This window comes from Natrix helvetica, assembly GCF_964273705.1.
Source record: "Natrix helvetica genome assembly, chromosome: 5".
NCBI classification, from domain to species: domain Eukaryota; kingdom Metazoa; phylum Chordata; class Lepidosauria; order Squamata; family Natricidae; genus Natrix; species Natrix helvetica.
The window spans coordinates 78,329,500-78,353,992 of record NC_138551.1 but is presented as its reverse complement, the minus strand read 5'-3'; the positions used below and the strand labels follow the sequence as shown (position 1 = coordinate 78,353,992).

Here is a 24,493-nt window from a genome sequence, read left to right as displayed (position 1 = left end):
TGAACCCTCTATGTTCCTTTAGAGCTTCCTTTCAGAGTTATTACGTTAAGTTTTAGAATATTTGATTTTGTTTTTAAATTCAGTGACAACTGATTGGTGAGTTCTTGACTCACTGATTAATGGGCTTTCTAGGGGTAGCTTATAAATTGAGCCATTGTCCATCTAATGCAGGGGGGCCAAACATCCCGCCTGCAGGGTGCTTAGATCTGGCCCTTAGGGGCTGCCCTGGAAACCATGAAGGATCAGCCTGCGGTGCCTCTACCAGCAAAAATGGAACTCGGGAGGACCGTGGGTGGCCCCCCCTGAGCTCCATTTTTTGGCTGTGACGGGGTCTTGCAACACTCTGCCAGAAAAAATGGAGTTCAGGAAGGCCATGCGCGGCCCACCCCGAGCTCCGTTTTCACTGGCAGAGTGCTCAGGCCTCCACAAGCCCCCCTGGCACTAGTGACATCAAGCTGGCCATGCCCACCCTGGCTACACACCCCATTCCCCCCCCCCGAGGTCAAACAGAACCCTGATGCGACCCTCAATGAAATCAAGTTTGACACCCCTGATCTAATGGTATATTTCTAATCTGATTTTTAGGCTTCAGCTAGTCCTGGGTGCAGATTTTACAATGAATTGTCTTTCTTCCACTTGGTTTCATTTCATAGGAAATGAAGGAAGGAAGAAATATATTTTTTCCTCTGTTTTGGATACATTTTCTGAATTTTAGAAAATATGTGTGTTTTAGAAAAGAACAAGTGTGACTTATTATTATGGTTGGTTGCACAGTCATCCACATGTATAAACTGGATTTGGCATATAATCTGTCCCAATGCTCAGGATGACAGACTGAGGTGAGACTGAGACCGAGCAAAAGGATAACAGACTTTTTTTAGGCTAACCATTAGGTCTAACCAGCGGCTGCTTGGCTCACTACCACAGCAGCCATTCAGCACTTTTGACAGCTCTTTTCTACCCGGTGCCGTCTGATGCGCAACCCATCAGAGCACCCCTGCTCCCCGCGCTGGGAGCGGACCAAAGTGGAAGCAGGACACAGCACCCCTCCATCATTAGTAGGTGGATTCATAGTCCCGGAGGTATGCTGTGCGACATCTGGTCCTCTCGGATCTATGCAGCCCACCTTTTGGCATTAGCGTAGCCCTGGGTATTTCCAATGATTCTGGAACGGCACACAATGGATCCTCAGCCCCTTTGGTGGTCGGCAACACTGGAATAAAGTCCAAGTCCATTGGTAAGTCCCTTTCATTCCTTGCCTCATATTCGATGTGGTCTCCAGGTTCATCTCTGCCATCTGTCTCTTTGCTAACACTTCCCTTGGGCATGTTTGGCAGGAACTGTACAGCTTATAGATTAGCCTTATAGTCCCACCAGCCCCTTAATTGGTCTATGTGGCGGCACCACATTCGACCATCTCCAAGAATAATTTGGTATGACCTGGGACATGTCACCCCTATAACCGTCCCTGCTAACCATAAGGGGTGCCCTGAGTAATTCCTTGCATAAACAGCATCACCCTCTTGAAATTCCCTGACTTTACTTGTGGAATCCATGGGCTTCTCAGGGGCTACTTGTGGAATCCATGGGGTGTAACTGGTCTAGGCTGTTTTTTATTCTCCTGCCCATTAACAACTCTGCTGGGCTTTGATTGGTTTCAGGACAAGTGGTGGCATGCTGCAGAAGCAGGTATTTTGCTGCCTTTGTGGGCCAATTCCCTGACCCCAACCTGGCTAAAGCTTCTTTTGTGGATTTCACTGTTCTTTCAGCCAATCCATTACTAGAGGGGTGAAAAGGTGCAATCAAGGCGTGCCTGATTCCCTGTTCAGCCATGTATAACTCAAACGACCCTAGTGTCAATTGTGGCCCATTATCTGAGACTAATATATCAGGTAACCCATGGATGACAAATCGGGCTCTAATGCCTCAGTAGTGGTAGAGGCCATCAGTACCTCCACCCATCTGGAATAAGCACCCATCACCACTAGGAACATTTGTCCCTGCAAAATCAAGGTGTATCTGAGACCATGGTGCCCTAGGCTTTTCCCACTCTGTGGGGGGAGCCTTGGGTGGATTTTACCTGGATTCCTTTCACGTGTGGCAGCTTGACACCTTATCTGTGATAGCCTGGTCCATCTTGGGCCACCATACATAACTTAATGCGCCTTCATGCGCACTAGCCCTAGGTGTCCCTCATGTAGAACTCGAGTCCTCAATGGGGAGGGAATGACCACCCTTTTTCTCCACAATAAACAACCTTGCATAGTAGACAGTTCATGTTGTCTTGTCTTGAAAGGTTTGAGTTCCTCCCCCACAGTCTTGGATGGCCAGCCCCTTTTAACATAGTCCATGACCAGGGAAAGTAGCTGGTTCTTTGCAGAGGGTTTAGCCACATCGGCTGCAGTCAAGGGGCACTGTAGCTCCTTGATGAGTAGAACCATGTGTGCAGGTGCTGGGCCTTCTACATTCACGGGCAATGAGCATCTGCTTAAGGCATTCAGCATGACTAAGATGTTTCCCTGGACGATGTATTAGTTTGTATGAATAGACTGCCAGGAATACAGTCCATCTTGTCTTGCGTGGTGACATGACTTGGAGTGTTTGAGTGTCCCCTGAGAGCAACCCAAGCAACAGCTTATGGTCTGTAATCAGTTCAAAACTTCGACCATATAAATACTCATGAAATCTTTTAACCGCAGTGACTAATGCCAATGCCTCTTTATCAATTTGGCTATTGTTCCTTTCAGCCTTAGATAGCATCCTGGGGAAAAATGCAATGGATGCCTCAACTTTTCTTGCCCAATTACTGATTCTGTAAAATATTTCTCTTTTGTAATTGTGAAGCAGTCTTCTCTTCTGTTTGTTGATGTCAAGGAAGTTTTCTTTATAAATGGTGGTCTCATTGAAGGCATCGTTGTGGGTTGAGGAGCTCTGTAAACTTTTGCTAGATGTCCCTTCCTTCCACATCTTAGGCAATCTGTATTTCTGAATTTACAGCTAAGGCATGCTTTTTGAAACATTGTCTTTTCTTTAGTGTCACTGTTATTGCTTGGCAGTCTAAGGTGCTGACCATTGTCTTCTTCGTTTGAGCCTTCCTCTGTTTCTGTTGCCTCAGAATGAATTGATTCCATTTTGGCGGGAAAACCTGAGATGTTTGTTAGCTGGATTTCTGTAGATGATTTGGACAGTTCTGCAGCCTTAACTTCATTTAAAGTTAACTGTAATGGTAGCTCCATTTTGGTCAGTAGGTGATGCTGTAAACAGAGATCTCTAATGCCACATACAAGTCTGCCACATAAGGCATTGTCTAGATTTTCAAATTCGCAAAAGAGGGCTGCTGCTCTTAGTGAGGCAATATATTGATTAATAGTTTCACCGTCTTTTTGGTTTCTGTTAAGTCCTCGAGGCTGCAACACCATTGACTATCATTGCCGGCCCCTGATTGGTTGAGACGCGAGCAGCCAGCTGGCGGGAGAATGCAGCCGTTTTATTGGTTCAGTGTCTGACAGCTCTAGTATAGAAAGGGCTGTCAGCTGTCAAATGTTGCTGTTTGCCGGGTCGAGGTTTGCCTTACATTTTGCCATGTTATACTATTAATAAAGGTTGTGTTGGCTTCAACCTGCCTTGCCCTCAGTTCCTGTCTGCCTCGTTCTCCCTACAGAACAGTTTTTATGATAAAAGGCATGTCGCCTGAGTATAACCGAAGGCATTGGGGAATAATGGCTTTTTAATTTCACCAGTAATGTTTCCCAAGCTACAGTGTGGATTTTCTGAGGTGCCAGTACGTTTCTGGACATTTGGAATACCTCAGTTCCACAGAAGGTTAAGAAATATGCCTTTTTTTCTATCATCAGATATTCTGGTATATTCGTTTGCTAATAAAAAGCATTTGAACTTATCTAGGTATGTGTCCCACGTTTCTGTAGCTGGATCAAAGGTGGCAAAAAATGGTAGGGTTGCCATTATCACTGAATAGGTATCATTGTCCTCACAATCTTCTTTTCTGGTTCTTCTTTACTTCAGCTCGGAATAGTGACAGTTCTTATATTAGTGACTCACTCCATAATCAGCTTCGTTTAGTGCCTCAGTTTGGGATGAATACCATGTTCATCGCCAATTGATCTGTTCCAGTGCTCGGGATGACAGACTGAGGCAAGACTGAGCTGAAGGCTAAAAGACATAATTTAGGCTAATAATTAGCTCCAACCAGCAGCAGCTTGGCTCCCTGAGCCGTCCAGCACTTTTGACCAATGTTTTATTCCCGGAGCCGTTTGACGCACAACCAATCAGAGCGTGCCCTACTCCCTGCACTGGGAGCGGACCAAAGTGGAAGCAGGATGCAGTAGCGTCTTTATCCACTTATTGAGAGTTTCCCAAGAACCTGGGATAGGTAGACGTTGTTGCTTGGTGATGCTAAAGGTATTGTCACAGGATGTAAGCTGCTCTATGTAAAGTTGCCTTTTGCAATTGATTGATGGTGATTTTGTCAATGCCAATAGTGTTCAAAGGATGCTCCAGATATTTATTGTTATTTGAAAATATTTTGATAGCTTTTGTAAACTATTGGCCGGGGGAATCCTCAACTCCATTTTAACATTGCCATCTACTGGAGGAATTAAGAAATGTTAATAAGAGATTTGAACATCTTGTAAAAGAGATATTGATATTTTCCCCCCTGCATAAAATACTTAAAAATTATCTTTAATTTCTCCCCTTCTCCAAAACGTTCTAACAAATCTTAAAGGTGAAATAATGATATTATATACGGTAATTTTCTAAATAAGTTTTATTTTGCAAAGAAATAACCAAGCTGTTAGGATATTTTCTCATGTCTTGAAAGAGTGTCTGCAGGGTGTGCAAAGCAAATATTCCTTAAGATATTATGAATCTCTTTTAAATTCTAAGGTTTAAAGAGTATATGCAAAGTTTTAAGTGCGCCCATTTTAAGAGGAGATATATAATAAAATTTGAACAATGATGTTTCCCAGTGAAATTCTGTAAAAATATGCACAGTTCTTTATTAATGTGACAATAAACATCAAAACTAAATACACAGCATGAAGGAAAAATAATTTTAATCCATAAAGCAGAAAAAGATTTCAATTTCATCAAATTTATTTAATCATTTACAAGAATTACATGGCTCTTTACTTCATACCATGATTCTGGACAGCTCAGAACAATCCACAAAACATAATTAAAAACAAAGGTAGCCTTCCCCCTGGTACCAGACCAAACAGTCTCACAACTCAACCCCCAATCTAGTCCCATGCTTGGGGGGAAAACCAAGTATTCACAGCCCTCTGGAAGGCTGAAAGGGTAGACTACTAGGTTGACCACTGAGAAGGCAGGTGTCCAAGGTCCCATCAGATGGCAACATTTAAGGGATATAAAACATACCCACCCTACATAATAAAGTAGGACAGATAGATAGGCAGTCTTGCAAGTAACCTGGCCTTATGCCCGGGATGGCAAACCTACGGCACACATGCCCGAAGTAGCATGTGGAGCCATGTTGCCTGGCACATGCGGCATCGCCCATTCCTCTTCGGGGTTTCTGGTGCGCATGCACGTGTGATGATCAGCTGGCCTTCATGCATTGCGGCAGTGCCGGAAACTGGAAGAGCTAGTCTTTTGTTTTGCAGCTTGAGCATGCACGCTGGCTAACTGATTATCTCTCGTACATGTGTGCCAGTAACCGTAAGCCTAGATGGCTGGCGCACATGTGCTCGCTGGAAACCAAAAGTGCATTTTCTGGCATGTGCATGCCCCTTGAGCAGCTCCTCTTCCAGGTTGTGTCCCAGATGAGTGCGCATATGTGTGGGCTCCCTTTTCGGCACTCAGTGCCTAAAAGATTCAACATCACTACCCTATGCCATGTAAGACTTTTAAAGGTGATAACCAGGCACCTTGAACTTGCCATTAGAAAGTAGCTAGAAGCAAATGTAGCTCACGCAACAGTGTGGTTACTTGGGTGAATCCTGTTCATGCTGCTATATTCTGACTACCCTAAAATAATACCCAACTGGAAAATAAGCCCTAGCGTGATTTTTCAGGATGCTCATAATATAAGCCCTACTCAAAAAATTAAGCCCGTTAAGATCGTTAGCCAGGCAGATGCATTTAGGGCCGTATTTCACAGAAAATAAGCCCTAACGTATCTTTTGGAGCAAAAAATTAATATAAGACCTGATCTTATTTTGGGGAAAACATGGTAGTTGCTGCTTCTGGCTGGTCTTCAAGGGAAGCCCCATGTAGTGTGTATTGTAGTAATCCAAATATGTGTGTGTATATAAATCACTTTTAAATGTGGAACATAAAATTTACCTGGTGGTTCTGATTTAGCTGGTCAATTTATAATAATCAAACAATAAATTTTTAATAGATATACCGTAATGACAAGTATAATATGGAAACCCTTCTTAATCTTTCTAGAACATTTTATCAAACAAATGAATATGTAATGACAAAAAAATAAGCTAATTCATCAATGACAGGACAATCATGAGATGAACGGCATATGACAATACACAAAAACCACTATTTCTCAATTAAAGAAGCAAAGGAAGTAGCTTGAAGGGATGTTTTTGCTTTGAACTCCCACAAAGCCAAATACCCCTTTTATGCATAGCTTTAATAATTAGAGGGCTGATTTAGTCTAGTGGTTAAGGCACCAGGCTAGAAACCAGGGGGTTCTATTCCTACCTTAGACATGAAAGCCTGATGGTGACTTTGGAGCAGTCAGTCTCTCTCAACCCAACTCACCTCACAGGGTAGTTGTTATTGGAAAAGTAAGAGGAAGAAGGAGTATTATGTACATTCAATTTGGCAGCTATTAAGATTGTTCGGCGTGCAGGCACAAAGATAGCCAGGGAAATGACTGAAGCCTGGGAAACGGGCCCCTTGTCAGTCAACAGGAGAGTTGATTTACCTCCAGCTTATCAGGTACTTAAGAGCCGAGGACTTGGCAGCACAAGGAAACAACAGCCAATCGCTAGCCATCAATACACCATCAATCAATAGGAAGGCACCGCATAAATATGGTGCATAGAATAGGCCAAAGCACACATACTGGTAGAGAGAATTTCCCTGAGGATGGGCTCCAGCATGAGTCTGAAAGCTCAGAAGACAAAACCTCTGCTTCCGGTGAGCATCCCAAATTGCAGTATAATGTATGTTCACCACCTTGAGTCATTTATTAAAAAAAAAAAATGTAGTTGACTTACGACTGTTTGCTAAGCAACTGTTTGAGGTTACAACAGAACCTCGAAAGGGCCAAGTATCTCTGTCTTGGAAATGAGCACCATTTCCAAGTGGCCACAATTCATAGCCTTCGTTGTGTAGGATGGCAGTGTAATGGAGTGGCTGCTTCCAGAAGATCCACCATAAAAGTTAAGTGATTGATGGATGACAGGGTAGGGAGGAAGGTGTGAGACGCATTGGGGTGGGAAGCAGGCCATTGGGGTGGGGACTCTCAGGGGCACAAGATGCCTCAAGGAGTGGAGGAGGCCTTGGGAGGCTCAGGTAAGGTGGACCTGGACCTGCATTGTGTTTTCCAGAACCTTCCATTCCAAAGCAACCCATGATCCACTTTAACATATGCTATTAACCATATTGCAGAATATATAAAGCAGGAGTGTCAAACTCCTGCATGGGCCGGATCTAGCCTGCGGGGTCCTAAATCTCGCCCACGGGGCCAGCCTGGAAATAGCAAAGGACCGGCCCACAGTGCTTCTAGCAAAAACAGCACAGGGGAGGTGTGCACATCCCAGCCCTTCCCATTTTCAGTCTGGACGGTCTCCTGCAGCATTCTGCCCATCAAAATCGGGTGTGGGGGGCATGTGGATCCCGCATGCCATTTTTGGCCTGTTTGGCCTCCTGCAGCACCTTGCCAGCCAAAACAGGGAACAGCAGCATGCATGGCCCCCCGCATCCCATTTTGGCTGGCAGGGTGCTGCATGGGGCGTCCGTCCCATCTGCCGTCTGTCTTGTCTACCCCCGCCCCCACCCGGCCAGCCCGCAGAGGACAACTAAAATGCTGATCCGGCCCTCAAAGAAATCCAGTTTGACACACATAGAATAACAGTATCAGTAATAATCATCGATGCGGAGCTGGAAATTGGGCCTCTGCTCAGAAGTAAATATCAAAATAAGGTTGGCAGCACATTTTGCTACCAAATATCGAAAGTCCACCCCCAGCTAACTCAGCAAAAGCAGCAAAATTGGCAGTTGGAAATAAATAACAGTAGTGAATGCAGCTACCAAGATTAGCAGTAGTGAGCATGGAAAATAACAAAAATCTAAACGTATAAAATAATTCACGAAGTGGAGTTTAATAAATGAGCTTCATTGTTTTCTAATTATCCAATTAATCTGAAAAAGCCACTGATTATGGCTTGGGGGTGGTTTTACTATTTCAATTAGTTTACTGAACAGATTAGATGGAATGTGCTAATTAATGCTCTTAAATCTTTTGAGGGTAATATTGCTTGAGTTATTATTCCATGCGCTATTAACAGAGCAGGATCCTGGAGTTATATGGAAGATCTTTCTTTCTATAGCACAGGGATACCTCTCCCACTAATTCTGGAGGGAGAGCTAGAAAGTCTTCTGTTGTTGGCTTCTGTGAGAGGAGATGGCTTTCTTCCCATTTCAAAAAGTCAAAGTATAAGAAGAGCCCATGGAAATTAAAAGTTCAAGAAGGCAAGAATACAGGATACCTGGCTGGGATATAAATGGGCTTCCGGAGAAGCTTCTCAGCCTTTTTACTGAGCTGCAGTGGTGCAGTGGTTAGAGTGCAGTACTGCAGGCTACTTCTGCTGATCACTGGCTGCCAGTAGTTTGGCAGTTCGAATCTCACCAGGCTCAACATTGACGCAGCCTTCTATCCTTCTGAAGTGGGTAAAATGAGGACCTAGATTGTTGGGGGAAATATGCTTACTTTGTAAACCGCTTAGAGAGGACTGTAAAACACTATGAAGCAGTAGATAAATCTAAGTGCTGTTGCTGTTGCTATTGCTATTTTCCCACCAGTGCCTGGATAAGCTGGATGTCTCTTCCTGCTGTAGAAGACCTTTCACCACAAACAGAGTGTACCTTTTCTGCTGTCTCTCTTGCTGCTTTTACCCTGTAGAATATCATTCCCTACTCCTCCACAATCCCATTAATCTAGTCTGCCTGCCTCTCAAAAAGCCTTAGAGACCGAGTCCGTCTGTCCCCCAAGAATTGGATCTTATCGTATGGAGATCCTCAGTCATCCAGGTCATGGTTGTCCCAAAGGTGCTTTTTCAAAAGGTAACTGGACTTTATTTTTCCTTGAAGACATTTTGCTTCTCATCTAAAAAGCTTTTTCAGTTCTGTGTTGTTCCTTGAATTTTTATATTTTTTTTACGTAGCTTTTATTGATTTTTCCATGATGGACAGTATACACTATATTGCCAAAAGTATTCGCTCACCCATCCAAATAATCAGAATCAGGTGTTCCAATCACTTCCATGGCCACAGATGTATAAAATCAAGTACCTAGGCATGCAGACTGTTTTTACAAACATTTGTGAAAGAATGGGTCCTCTCAGGAGCTCAGTGAATTCTAGCGTGGAACTGTGATAGGATGCCACCTGTGCAACAAATCCAGTCATGAAATTTCCTCGCTCCTAAATATTCCAGTCAACTGTCAGCTGTATTATAAGAATGGGGAAGTGTTTGGGAACGACAGCAACTCAGCCACGAAGTGGTAGGCCACGTAAACTCATCCAACATCAGTGTGTGATCTCACAAATGCGCTTCTGGAAGAATGGTCAAAAATTCCCATAAACACACTCCTAAACCTTGTGGACAGCCTTCCCAGAAGAGTTGAAGCTGTTATAGCTGCAAGGGGTGGACCAACGTCATATTGAACCCTATGGATTAGGAATGGGATGTCACTTACAGTAAGTTCATATGTGAGTAAAGGCAGGTGAGTGAATACTTTTGGCAATATAGTTTATGTTGCCCCAGATCTTGTGCTGAGGAGGGTGGCTATAGAAGTTGACTGATGAAACACATGCATAGCTTTCTTACTAGGAGATTCTGGTCTGAGGCCTTGCACAACTGTCCCAATTTGGAAGCAGGGTGGGGGCCTAATCCTTGTGGGGAACTATTTTCTTCTGCCAAATAATGTTTTGGCCAAAGTCATAAAAATGATCTTAAGGTGTTTTTTTCCTAAGAGAGACAGGTGTGTTCATAATATTTTATGAAAACGCTGAGCCGACTACGAACGTCTATTTGTCTGAAGCTCTGACAGCCAAAACTAAGAACTAGTAAATCATTTTGTGTGTGGTCAAAATGGCCCTGATTAACAATGAGGGGGCGGGGGGGGGAATTGTGTGTGTTTATATTCTCTGGAGAAAATGACATTGCTAAAGCAAAAATAAAACAAACTGCATTTGTAAGGCTTCCCAATGCAAAATTTACCAATGAGCAGAATGCAGATTAAAAACATTTTCAATACCCAAATACGGTTAACAGAAATGAACACAATAGATCCCAGGCGGAAACAAACATGCCCGAACTGAACAAATATTGCATACCGATGTAACTTATCTCAGAGCTTGCGGGGGGCAGGAAGAATGACGTTTTCAGAAATCATCTAAAGCCTTACAGAATCAGGCCAGCCTGAAACTTGGAGGAAATCCAGAGGGCATGAGCCACAACAGGGAAGGTATGCCTCCTAAATTCCTCATATGTCATTACTTTATTGGGGATGAAGGGATAAACCTGTAGCCACTAGAGGCCAATTAATTAATAAATTTCCATCAGGCAATGCTAACTCTTAATCTTGTTGGATCTTTGGTGATTAATAAAAAGCTGAAGACTTAGAGATGAATTTATAGAAAATGAGGTGAGATATGGAATGGAAGTATTTGGTTGCCTTGTAAGAGACGGCAATAAGCAGTTAATGTTGAATATACTTTTGAGAGGTGAAGGGAGAAGTTTCCTAAATTTTCTTTCCCCTGCTTTTTTTGTTGTTGTTTGTTTAGGAGGGGATTCTTCACTTTCTAAATATTTCATTTTTAAAATGTACTTTTGTAGTAGGCTTTTATCTTATCTGTTCAGTATAATCCTTCATAAAATTAAACAAAAAGCAATGTTAACTCTTAGTGGCTGCATAGGTAGATCTTCTCCAGGATGATTTTCCAAAGGTGTATCCATCCTCATTATACAGATAGCCCTCGACTTACAACCACAATTGGGCCCAAAGGTTTTGTGGCTAAGACAATGGTTGAGTGAGTGTTGGCCAATTTTACAACCACCAATTCTTACCATAATTAAGTGAATCACTGCAGTTGTTAAGTTAGTAACACGACTATTAAGTGAATTTTCGTTTCCCCGTTGCCTTCGCTTGTCAAGTAACAAAAGGTAATCACATGACCCCAGGAGACTGCAACCATCATAAATACATGCCAGTTACCAAGTGTCTGAATTTTGATCAGATGACCACAGGGAAATTGCAGTGGTTATTAAGTGTGGGAAATTATCATAAATCACTTTTTTTCCAGTGCCATTGTAATTTCAAACAGTCACTAAATGAATATTGTCCAGTAGAGGACTACCTATAATTAAGTCTATGCACTTTGCTTAATTTGAAGCCTGGTTATTTGTGCCTTGAGTGAAAACTCTGTATTGCTTTGTTTGTTTTCTTGTCTATATCACTAAAATTCTCAGGAATTTCTCCAACACAAATGTTTAAAAGCATAATTACTCTTTCTACTTAAGTCCACAAATACACTACAAATCATCACAGTAATAATGTACTTTTATTCCAGCCAGATAAGCGAATGTATTTTAACGTATTGAAAGTTTCAAGGTAAAGAAATCAAATATCTGTTCTAAACAATCCAATTTACTAGAGGATATTTACTCAGTAAAACTATATTCTCCCTTAATGGCCCCTGTAGAATGTGATAGCAGAACAAAAAATAGAGATTAATACAGTAAATAATACTGTGTTTATAATTTTAATACAACCAATCATTGGCTAACTTTAGTGTGGCTTTTTAACAGTGGACAAAAAAATGACGTCTGACATTTTAAATATATTAAAATGTAGCATAACAAGTCTTTCAATATGTGTATTGATTTACCATAAAAATTACCGTCCTTCAGAATTGACCTCTCACAAATAAGATGAAGTAAGTCTATTTCTGGATTGTTACAGTATATGATAGCAACTGTTTTCTTTCTTTTTCTTTTGCAATAAAAAAAATTACAGAGACAGCAGTTTGAATTTGCAATCCCAGGGGTATTATATCCACTGGAGAAAGACCATTCAATGACACAACATGTTTAAGACCACATCCAGAAGCATCCTTTGCAAGTTGCAATGACATCAAAAGGAAGACATCAAAAGGTCATGAAGTTGCTGTACCAATGAAGGGCTTATGCAATGACATTATGATGCATTCGCATAAGTTGCATAATTTGTGTGATTTCATCACACACGTGTCATTTATTGCCCTTCCAGACAACTCTGACCTTTCTTTTATTCAATAATCACATATGTTCGGCTAAGAGAACCAGAAATAAGGATTTTCAAGCTACAGTGAATAAGTACTGAATAGATGACTTTTCACAAGATGTAAGTTATAACTAAGAAAAATTGAGGTATCCTCTTTCTTTTCAGTAGATTTGATGACACATCTAAAAGTACGATTTACTACTGCTGACATGAACAGCTAAACAAAGGTAGTTACTTTATGAAGGAGATGAACATAGTTTAATAGAATGAAGGCAGCAAGATTCATTATTTTAGTGTTCACACTAAATGCCAGCTTTGCAGTTTCATTTGAAACCAACAGCGATCATGAAACGTCATGAAAGATTTAAAAAAAATCTCCTAGAGCGATTACTAAACGAATCATTATCACACTAGATCAGTAAACCCCAGAAGAAAATAACAACAATAATAATAATACCAGTGTCTTATAATTTAGGTCCTTTTTCTACTCGGTGCCTATTTTTTAGACACAATCCATAAAAATTGGCCACATCGCACATTTCATTTATCTTTAAAATGTTGTATCCCCATAAAAATGCCAGGTACAAAGTCTGACGTTAGCGTCCATCCCTAAATTTAAAAGATCAGCTAAAATAAGTTTAAATTATTACAGTATTTACAAATCCAGCAGGTAGAACAGCCATCATGGCGGCTTCTTTCCCATCTTCCTAGCAGCTGTCATCCTTCAAGCAGCTTTCACGGCTCTGTCACCTTCTAGAAGCTTCCTCATTGATCATCAGTCATTTTGAGCAGTTCTAGAAAAGCCCCCACAGCACCAAAGTAACCCTTCAAAATGATTGAAAAGGAGGAGTTAGCAAAAACAAATCCAAACTAAATTATTGCAATATTTAACAAATTTAATATTGGGAGTATTATTTTAAAGGCGATAAAAGAAAATGCAGAAAATCACAGAGAAAAGTATTAGCATTAGCTAATTTGTATGCATCCAGGTCAGGGGTGGTATTCACTTACTTTCCCTACTGGTTTGCAAATATGAGCATGCGCATGTGAGCTTTGCTCGCATGCGCCCCGTCCGTGCATGAGCTCAGCCTTCTACACATGCACTTTGGCTTGAAAACGTGCTTTAAAAGGATGGCATAGAGCCATTCACCCGCGATTTCCACTACTGGTTCCGGTGAACCGGTCCGAACCAGTTGAATACCACCTCTGAGATTCCAACTACTTAGTAAATATTCGATGTGACAAACAGGTATACAGAACCCAAAGGCGTTATTCTTTTTAAAAAATCACCTCTTATTTTTAATCAAAATCTCAGTTGATTCATTAAAAGATTTCAGTACTCGTATTTTTTTGGGGGGGGATTTACTGCCGGTGACATTACACACTCAACCTGAAACAGCAACACAAGTTTGTTCCCAAGTTTAACATGTAGCAAAAGATAATCTTCTCCAGAATAATTCAAGCAGGGGGGAAAAAAAGTGGGTGGTAAAGCTAAAATTCCTCATATAACCTAGGGCTGTGCAAAATCATTCAGAAGGTCATTCTGTGGGTCTGCTGAGGAGCTCAGTATCAAAACAGTGCATCCCCTCAAGGGCTTAGCAAGGCCGTTCCACACTGAGCTTGCACAAAACACACTTCTGCCAAGACGGCTACACAATGTCATCTGTGCATGATTCTGCACAGCTCTAGTACAAACAAGCTGCTGCTATCTCTACGCTACAGGATATATCAATAATTACTCTGGTAAGGACTTCGAATAGAATTCAGTTACCAATTTATTTCTGAAATTTGTTGGCCACCCATCTTACGTCAATGTAACTCTGGGCGGCTTACACTTTTAAACAAAGGGAAGGTAGAAAATTAGCAATGCAATCCTACCCATCCACTCAGAAGTCCCACAGAATGAAAATTGACTTGTTTGAAAACAAGCAGATTAATTGCAGCCTCCTTACTGCTTTCTGATAGGAGTTTGTTTCTAGAGTCTCTGCTGGATCAAATACTATTTCATCAGCAGAAGGACCCAATGAGATGGAGCCTAATGTTCTTTCTTGTCTAATATTCCTAGATGCCCTCACAACTTTACTAAAACATATGCCTTTATGCAGATATTGCCTTATTCAACAGACAGTAATTTGTTTTCCCATTCATGATTTAGAGCAGAGGTGGGGTACTATGGCCCTTTTATGACTTATGGACTTCAACTCAATTGAAGTCCACAAGTCATAAAGAGGCCATTGTTCCCCACCTCTGATTTAGAGTGAACATTACCAATAATGATAGCTATGACAGGAATTAATTGATGTTGTAAGCCGCCCAGAGTCGCCTTGCAGTGAAACTTCATAAATAAATAAATTCATTACCACATTAACAAATATAATGCTTTCTTTTAAAAATGGTTTTTACCTCATGTTCCAAAAAGAGAGCTTTGAGTTGTCCCTTTGACCAATAGTCCATGGCATAGGCTAGCACCTTCATAGCAACTGTGTTGATTCTCAGGAAGTTGCCTACAAACACCACTCGATCAATATTCTGTAAAATTTAAGTAAAACAAGTGAACTTTGTGCAATTAAAAGGCTCTTATCTCCAACCTTCTACAGTGCAAAATGTTCAACAGTGCTTAATGTTGCATTATTGATATTTTGGACAATAAGACCTTAGGCGGACAATCCAAAATGGATGAACTTAGTTATATAACACAATCAATCCTAAATAACATTTTTCTGCAAACCGACCAACAGGGAAAAGAAATATATACGGTTACAATATTTTGCTTTTTCAAGTTTATTGAAGACTCGTTCTATTCACTGACACATTATTTGTTTACTATCACATAATCTTACATATTTTTAATAGCCATCTCTATAGATTATGAGAATAATCTCTAGCATGTTAATGAACTGGAAAGATAAATTATTCAGGCCTAACTGCACTTCTTTCTATATAACCATACATGGGCTGACTATTTTTTCATTGATAAATGTTCTTTTATAGGTTCTCTGGAAAGGATTCTGGCCACGTATATCCAGCAGGCACTTAATTTTCGTCCCCAAATATAGTGGGTCATCTAAATAATATGTAATTTCGTGCATTCTAGAGAAAGCTTTATTTGTCTAGAACCGCGATGGCAAACCCATGGCACGCGTGCCAGAGGTGGCACACAGAGCTCTCTCTGTGGGCACGTGCGGCGTTGCCAACTGCTCTTCTGGTCTTAACACATGCCGGAGTGCCGGAAGCCCAAAGACCAGCTGGTTTCTTCAGGTTTCCAGCATTCTGGCACGTGCGTTCCGGTTTGGGCAATCGGTACCGAAAAGGTTCGCCATCACTGGTCTAGAACAAACAAATAAAACAAAACAACTATTTTTTAGGCATATCTGTGCTGATGTAGTAGAATCTGCAGCTGAAATGGGAGGAGGAGTTAAGAGTCTGGGGAGTCTGGTCTCCATGAAGGGGGGAGTCAGTAAAGAGGATATGACTTCTTCTCCCCCAAATCCCTTGGGTCCTTATCTAGTTGTTTCCATGAGAAGGCATTTAGTCTGGTGAGATTCTTGTAAATAGGCAAGTAGCAATAAATATACTTCTCTGGTCTGTTTGCTGTGTCTTTCTGTTTCTTGCACCTGACAGCTAAAGCACTGAAGTGATGCATTTCCCCAAGTATTAAAGAAATGTTATAAATACCATGTGGAAGTCTGAGTTTACCAAGCCACAGCCTTTGTGCAATTCACTGAAACTGCCTAGAGACAATTTTGTTCTCATCGTGGAAGATTAAAGTTAATTTTGTTGCTGGCAGTGATGCTAATTGCTGAAACGGCCAGAAAATGTCTGACAGTAAAGAAGGAAAGGAGCATCCAGGTATTTACTAGAATTTCAATATGCTACCACCACCCCACAAAACCCTACGACAGCCTTCCTCTCTCTCTCTATGTGCCTTCCAGATATTAACACTTCCAATTCTCCATATTCTCTGCAATTGACCATAAGAATTGAGGAATTCTGAAAGGGGCACAGGTTAGAAAAGACTGCCTAGAAATTAATTCCATCGCTGCCTATGGCAAGGATATGAATTTGTACTGTAAAAACCAAAGGGGAAAAAAAGACAGCAAAGTTCCACTTTCTGGACAGAGAGGACCACTGGTTTGAAAAAGGAGTCAAAGAGGCCATCTACATTAAGACTGAACACTCTTCTCTCAATAGAGGGTTAGGGATATTACACCACCTCTCTCCTGTTTACAACACAGTCTTTTCAGCAGTTCCAAGAAGGTTCCACATCCATTTGCACTATTCTGGTGACGCCGAGGGCACAGATAAACCTCCAAGTGGCCTCAACAGCTCTCAGAAAGAGCACTAGCGACCAGATGATTGTAAGGAAAATAAATCCTTCCACCCTGCACCATTTAGTCAGAACTGAAGAAGCTTCTTGGATGAGAAGTGAAATGTCTTCAAGAAAAAACAAAGTCCAGTTGCCTTTTGAAAAAGCACCTTTTGGGATCATCACTATTTACTCTTTGTGTATTTTGCTCATCAAAAATATCCTTATTCGCTTCTGCCCCTATAATAAGCTATTTTGAAATTCACCAACATTTGAAAGAATAATTCCCTACCAACCGCAATGAAATCCTTATTTTGATAATATTTTTTCACCTTTAAAGAAGGAAAAATTAATTATCATTCAAGCTTGTAGCTAAACAAGCATCAGCTCCTTTTAGTCATTACTGCAAGTTATTTTTGCTCTGAAATGTTGGAGGTGCTAACATGACAAACCTTAGCATTAATCATGCATATTTTAAGCTTGTCTTTCTTGTCAACCAAGGGGGTCCTCTGTGATCCGGTTTAATTTAGTCTTGGTTTAAATTTTTAATTACTATAAAAACAGAAAAAATACTGTTTCAGATTTTTTTAAAAAATAAGAAAGTTACTACTAATATTTCTGGACATTTTAATACTACAAATTAAGAAACCGGTCACCATTTTTGGTCTAATGAGCTATTACTAGGTGGATTCATTTTTTGGATGCACTAGAAAAACAACCGAAACGTGCCTTTGAGTTCAGACCACAGTTGAAGTTTCTTGAACTGAAGTAACTATGGGATTAAGATGCTGCATAGACAGGTTCTCACAATTTTCACAGTTATGGACTCCAACTATGTACTGTAAGGCATAAGCTTAATTTAGATTTCTCCCAATATTTTGGGAAAATCAGTGCTCAAGCCATGTGGTCATTTGCACTTCTCCCCAGTTATTTTATACAGTCTCACTTTAACCACCAAATCAAATCAATCACAGATCGCCATAAGAACAAGCTACCGTCCGCCACAACTGCAAAATCAGCAAAATTCCATCTGCCCTACAAAACCAGAAACTATTCTTTGAAAAGGCTCCCGATTTGCCAATGTGAGTATTATGTTAAACTTGCTCATGGATTATTAGGCAAGCAGCTGCAAATTGTTAGACCACAACTCAAAAGGCCAGAATTCAAAAGACTGTATTAAACGAGCAGAAATCTCCTGAATTCCAGACTTTTGCAAACATGTGCTGGGATTCACACATCACTGGAACACCTATCTAAAAATTGCAGCCAATTTCTGCTTCTGGAACAGAAATTAGATAGTAACGCAAATGTATAATTTATTTGAAATATAAAGAATCCCATTCACATATGTTCTCGCAAGCCTTCATTAACAATACTCCTCTTTCAAAGCTAAAGAGGTCGTGGTAAGAGTTCTCCCTAGGTCTCTTTATGTTTATCAAGCTGTGTTGCTATTGCAGTTAACTCTCTATGCTTTGATAGCCCTGTACAATGCTGCTTGAACTCCATGCCACAAGGCAACACTGTAAAGAAGCTGAAAGCAAAGAGGAAGTTCGGGACCACTTATTATTGCAGAGGCTTCCACTGATATTCCTATGTAAAATATTCAGGAATATTAAACGCTTATGGTCACCAATACATAGAAGCAACTGAAACAGGCCCTCGCTTTGATACCCTAACATCTTACACCTGCATTTCACCTAACCTACTCAACCATTGAACTATTTGACAGTATGCCAGTGTCTTCCTCGTGTCGTATACTTTCTTAACTATCTTTGACCTGAAACATGGCATAGAGAGGCAATATATTGCCAACATATATTGAACCTGCATGCTGCCAGGTTTTACCAGTGGGCAGTAAGATAAGTATTGTCATTATACACAGCGTCTATCTTAGCTTAGCAGCCACTGTCTGGGATAGGTTATGCCAAGGCCAATTTGCTTGAAGATTTGTTGGCCTTTATAGCTGAAGCCCCCGCATCCACGTTCAACATCCTAGCAACGATGTCACGCTCATAACAGATGCTAGTGATATCTCCGAGGAGGAAACCAGGCTCCAATTTCTTCTCTCCTGCAGATACCATCAGACTCCCGGGGACAAAAGCCTTCTAGGCCCCAGGAGCAGGCGAAACCTGTTTTAAGCAAGGTCTGAGGACTTGGTAGGATGGAAAGCAGCCTCAGATGACGACGGTTCCCAACAACTGACGTACCTTCACAATACTCTGATATAGTCCTGATCAAATCACGTGTATAAACAGGCATTCTTATGGCTTTAACTTTACAAGATTGTGTAGTTTTCTCTGCTATGGCAAACATACACATTGAAAGGTAGATAGCTCTTGCTAATTGTTGTTATGGCAGTGCCACTAAAAACAAAGTTTTCAAAACGTAGATTGGAACCAAGACAGACCATCGGACCAAACAACATATGCAAAGCATACTGAATAGGCTGCCTCAATAACCACCCAACAGTACCATTAAGTTAAGTTAATGGGGTTCACATTCTTTCAGTGTAAATACTGGAGCAGGGGTGTGTAACTGGCTGCCGGCAGGCCGGATACGTCACATGCAGACCACACCCACCGCAGCTTTGCGAATGGGAAAAACGTCGCGAAACATCACGTGACGGCAACGTCACACGGCGAGTTTGTGCCCTAGAGGCTTCAAATTAAACAGCATATCTGAAAAGTAAATCTTGAGCAAACACAGAATCCCACTTACAGGCTCAAAGAATTAGAAGTCTCAGGAATAGTGATCATTCCACTTAGGTGAAGTTCTTAACAACTTAGCGAAGAATTTATAAAATTATATTCGTCTTTTTTTTAAAAAGAAAAATAGTAGAGCCAGTTCATATCATGGAATAACACGCTTTAAAGTAGGGGTATCCAGCCTTGGAAACTTCTGAACTTCAACTCTCATAATTCCTCAGCCAGATATGCTGGCTGAGGAATTCTGGGAGATGAAGTCCACAAGCCTTAAAGTTGCCAAGGTTGGAAACCTCTGCTTTAAAGGATTGTTCACTATTTTCATTGGTAGGAGAAGGTATATAAGCCAAAAATCCCACTCCTCTTAGTAACCCAAAAATAGCTTGCTATTAAAATGATCTCACCTCATTCAAGGCGCACATCCGAGCAATGGAGCCAATGTTATTGGTGATGGTGACTAACGTTGCTCTTGCCAGATCCTCTTTGCTGATTGTCTCTCGCTTTTCTTTGCTCATCATGTTGCCGAAACTGTGTGATAATACTAGAGGATGTGATCTTTCTTATATTTTTTCAGAAAGGCCAAGGTTTCTAAAAATATGTTTTAAAGAATTTGTCTGGGATATACAGAGTCATTCATCCAAGGAAGCAAAACACACACTCACATACAAATGTAGAGAACTAATCAATTCCAATTATAGCTAATCCTATTGTTAAATATAACTTTATCAAGCATATAAGTTATCACAAAAGACTTAATATTGCTTTTTCTGGCTCGCTAACCTTCTAGTGTTCTCAGAGAAGGATATTGTAAAACAATTGAGAATACAGAAAAGTCAAAAGGATCTAGGATTTAAAGAGCATAAAATAAGGAATGCTTACAACACGGTTTAAGTTTAAGAAAAAAAAAGTTATTCCACAGAGGACCAAGACAGAAAGAAAGTAACATGGTAAAAATTCCCAGAATACAGAACTTGGGGCCATCCAGGTCTCGATTTTTTAAAAATATTACTTTACACGGTGCATTGTCAAGTTTTGAAATGTAATATTGCAAGATACAATGTTGGCCACTAATCTGACTGATTTCTAAAGGGAATTGGATTAACTCTTGTAGGATGTAGCCAGTGGTGGGATTCAAATAATTTTAACAACCAGTTCTAGGCCCTAATGACCAGGTGGGTAGGTGTGGCTTGGTGGTCATGTGACCATGTGGGCGTGGTCAACGTCACTCACATCATATGGGTGCTTTGCCTTAGCTATTACAATGTAATAAGGGTTAACTGGAGAGGCAGTTTCTGTAATCAGGACAATAAAGATTAGGCTAGAAACAACACCAGAATGTTTCCTTCCTGCCTTCCTTACAGGATTAGCCCTGTAAAGTGGAAAGAAACAAAATAAGATTTCTTCCAACCACGGGTTCTCCAAACTGCTTACAAAGTTAACAATCGGTTCTCCCGAATAGGTGCGAACTGGCTGAATCCCACCACTGGATGTAGCCCTTGGTCACAATTATCTTGCTTTTATTCTTATAAAACCAACAGAGCCATTGTACTGGTGAGCCTTGGCTCTGATCCAGCATATTTTTTACATTCTTATGAACAAATGTGGGGGAAGTCTGTTTATTCCAGTCCTCTCAAATAAAGTTAAACTATGTTGGGTTTACTGCACACAGACTGGGTTCCTCAATCACAAAACAGTAATCATGATTCAGCTGTAGAGGGCGTGATAAATAAATAAATCTGGAAAGTGGGTGTGCCAGGCCTACAGTAAAACATTCTTGCAGTTTGGCAATTAATTTGAGCAACAGCAGTGATAAATTGAATTGTGCATAATACAATTTACTAGGTATTTTCAGGATGCTGGTTGATTTTCTGATTTCATTTTACAATGTGAAAACCCATTATATTTCATTTTATATTTATCAATCCTGATGAGAGAAGTTAATTCACTGTAGACCATCTAGGGCCGGCCTGTCAAACTAGCAGCGCACAGGCAGGATACAGCCCACGGAGGCCACGGCTACCTCGGCTCCGCAAAGGCAAAAAAGTCATGCTACATCACGATCTGGCCCACGACGTGATCCAGTTTGGATTGCACCCCTGATCTAGAACTTTAAAATGGTTGCTTGTGACTTCTAGAGCATGCTGCAAAAATCTAGCATTTTACTGGAGGTTTAGAATGCACAAAATGCAATTGAAGCATTGAGAAATTATCCCCCAATCCACAAAACCCCATCTTCCCTCTCCGTGTGGCCTGACCCACTTTGTCATCCTCTTATTATTCACTGCAACCTTCAGTGTCAAACCACTCACTGCTGTAACAAAGGAGTGTAGCCATTAGGCTGCAAAACACTTCCTGTCCCTGTTAACAGGACAATAACAGCTGATTGTCATTGCTACAGCTGACTAACATGGAATGGATGGGGATGGTAGTTAGATTAGCATGAAGCAATATGCTATTGTTGAATAATACAAGTATAAATAGAAGGCACAGGATTTGCGTTGTGATTTGTCCATGCGTACCTTGATGCAACAGCAGATCCTTGAAGACCAAACCGTTCATAATCTCCTCCATAAATATCCTTCACCAGCTTATCAACATTGGTGCTGTCTCCTTTAGCTGCCATTTCTAGAGCTTCTTCAAAGGTCTCACAGCCAGTCAGCAAACAACACAGACCCAGGAATGTACCACCACCGAGACTAGAAAGCAAAAAATATCATTTCATATGCTTAACAAGAATTTGGGTTTGTCTGTTCCTATCAGTCCAACAATCCTTCAGGCGGAAGGAGATAACCAAATGTTATACATTTTGGGAGGGAGCCCTACTCCTTAAATTTAAAGAAGTGAAAACAGCCTATTGTAGGCATACAATTAAACCCAGAGCAGTGATTTTGATCTCTAGTTTGGACCAACTGCTGTCAGTTTGATCAGCATTTCCTATGGACAAGATTGTAGGTATCATAATCTGGAACATCTAAAAAACACCAGACTAGATTAGCATTAGATGGGAAAAAGCAAAGCAAGCTGACAATTTCTTTTGCAGAACCATTAAAAGGTGGGATACTTCCTATTTCAAAACTAATCAAAATTGGGTTTTATATTTTTTCTTCTTCCATCCCCATGCCTCAGCTTGAAGTTCAGATCGCACAGGAAGCTCTAATCCCTTTATAATTCACAGCAGAACTTTTCAATCTAAAATAATAAATATGAATAGTGTTGCTCATTGCGCCAATGCCACACCCAAAATGCAAATCTTAGATTCAGCTACTGTGTGGTGGGGATCCCAATTCCCAGCCCAAGAATGAGCTGAGAGTTATTTCGTCAGGAAAAAAAGTTCTTTTGGGAAGATAGCATATTCACCTGGTCCCTGTAACTCTCTTATAGTTGTCTTTGGAATAGACTGCTAAGATGCTGACTCCGGAGCCTATGTTAACTAGCAACATAGGAAAGGGGTTAGCGAGGCAGTAAGGCTTTTTCTGACACCGCTCAGGGGATGAGGGGTTTTCAAAATAATAGCATTCCGGCTGCCCATTGAAGCCGACAGAATCCACATAGAGAAGACCTTGAATCAGGCAGTCCAACTCATCTAGCTTATGAAGCTGGAGGTCAGCAATCTGGAAGAGAAGTTAATAAATGAACATTCGTTGACGCAGCAGAAAAATCCGCAGAAAGTCAAAAACATAACAGGGTTGAAGACTTTGTACTATTTGAATTACCCAATAGATCAACACCCTGAGTATTAAATAATTATTTACACAGGAAGTGTCAAGCCAAGTATGCTGTCTGCCTGACGACACATGTGTTTACCTGGTTGTGTTATGTTTCTGAGAATTAGGAGAAAAGGTTTATTTATTACTTTTTTGACGAGGTCTCACTATTCAGGTCACAGTAGAACAAAAAAATCGAAGATGTTTTGAAAGGAGGATTATAAAGGCAGTCCTCGACTTATAATCACAATTGAGCCCAGAATGTATGTTGTTAACGGAAATTTTGTGAAGTGAGTTTTGTCCCATTCTGTGCCTTTTCTTGCCATATTTGTTAAGTGAATCGCTGAAGTTCTTAAATTTATAACATAGTTGTTAAGTGAATCTGGTTTCCCCATTGACCTGGCTTGTCAGAAAGTCACCCAAAAATGGTCACATGACCTTGGGGCACTGCAACTGTCGTAAATATGAATCAGTTGTCAACCATCTGAATGTAAATCCCATGGAGACGCTGCAACAGTCACAAGTGTGAAAAATGGTCACTTGCTGTTGTAATTTCAGTCACTAAATGAACTGTTGTAAGGACTACCTGTACCAATTTTGCTGTTATTTATTTTGTACAATGACAATAAAGGCTACACTACTGTTCCTCTTTTTCGTGTTTTAACTCTGATCAATCATTTTTTTAAAAATGCACGTCATGTTTTGCAAGTAGTGATGAGATTTTTTTTTAAAAAGTGTGTAGTGTAGAAAAATCCTCAAATCATTTATAATTCTTAGAAACACACAGTTGCAACATGCAGATGTTGTTCACACCAGCAGTCTGTTAAATGTGAAAACCTAACCAAATTTTGTAATTCGCTGTTTCATAACCATTTATTTTCAACGTAACTACAACTAACAACATTTCAGGAAGCTCCAGGGTGATTTCATGAAATGAAACCTTTTTTTTTTCCCAAAAAAATTTTGATTATTATTTTTTAAGGGCTGTAAAATCGAAAAAAAAGTTTCTAATTCTAATTTATATGCTAAATTCAATATCAGGTCAATGGGTCAAAGTTACAACAGCACTAAAAACAGTAGAGTATGACCGTTTTTCAGAGTTTCACTACTTTCCAGCATCCCCATGATCATGGGATCAAAATTCAGATGCTTAGCAACTAGTTCATATTTATGACCGTTGCTGTGTCCCGAGGTCACGTGATCCTCTTTTGTGACCTTCTGACAAGCCAAGTCAATGGGGAAGCCAGGTTGACTTATTGACTTATTAACTGCAGTGATTCACTTA

The 24,493-nt window shown here is 40.6% G+C and overlaps 1 protein-coding gene across 2 annotated transcripts in view; it reads right to left on the bottom strand.

The window, feature by feature from the left end:
- Window positions 1–5,060: 5,060 nt before the first annotated feature.
- Window positions 5,061–24,493, bottom strand: part of PANK1 (pantothenate kinase 1) — a 43,413-nt gene continuing 23,980 nt past the window's right edge. For both annotated transcript variants that reach the window (XM_081956479.1, XM_081956480.1), the window contains exons 3-7: window positions 22,862–23,115; window positions 22,024–22,200; window positions 19,909–20,032; window positions 14,900–15,025; window positions 5,061–13,321 (exon numbers count right to left, since the gene is read on the bottom strand). In XM_081956479.1, the coding sequence (XP_081812605.1) occupies window positions 13,262–13,321; window positions 14,900–15,025; window positions 19,909–20,032; window positions 22,024–22,200; window positions 22,862–23,115 (741 nt within the window). In that variant the 3' untranslated portion in view covers window positions 5,061–13,261. The remainder of the gene's footprint in view (window positions 13,322–14,899; window positions 15,026–19,908; window positions 20,033–22,023; window positions 22,201–22,861; window positions 23,116–24,493) is intronic.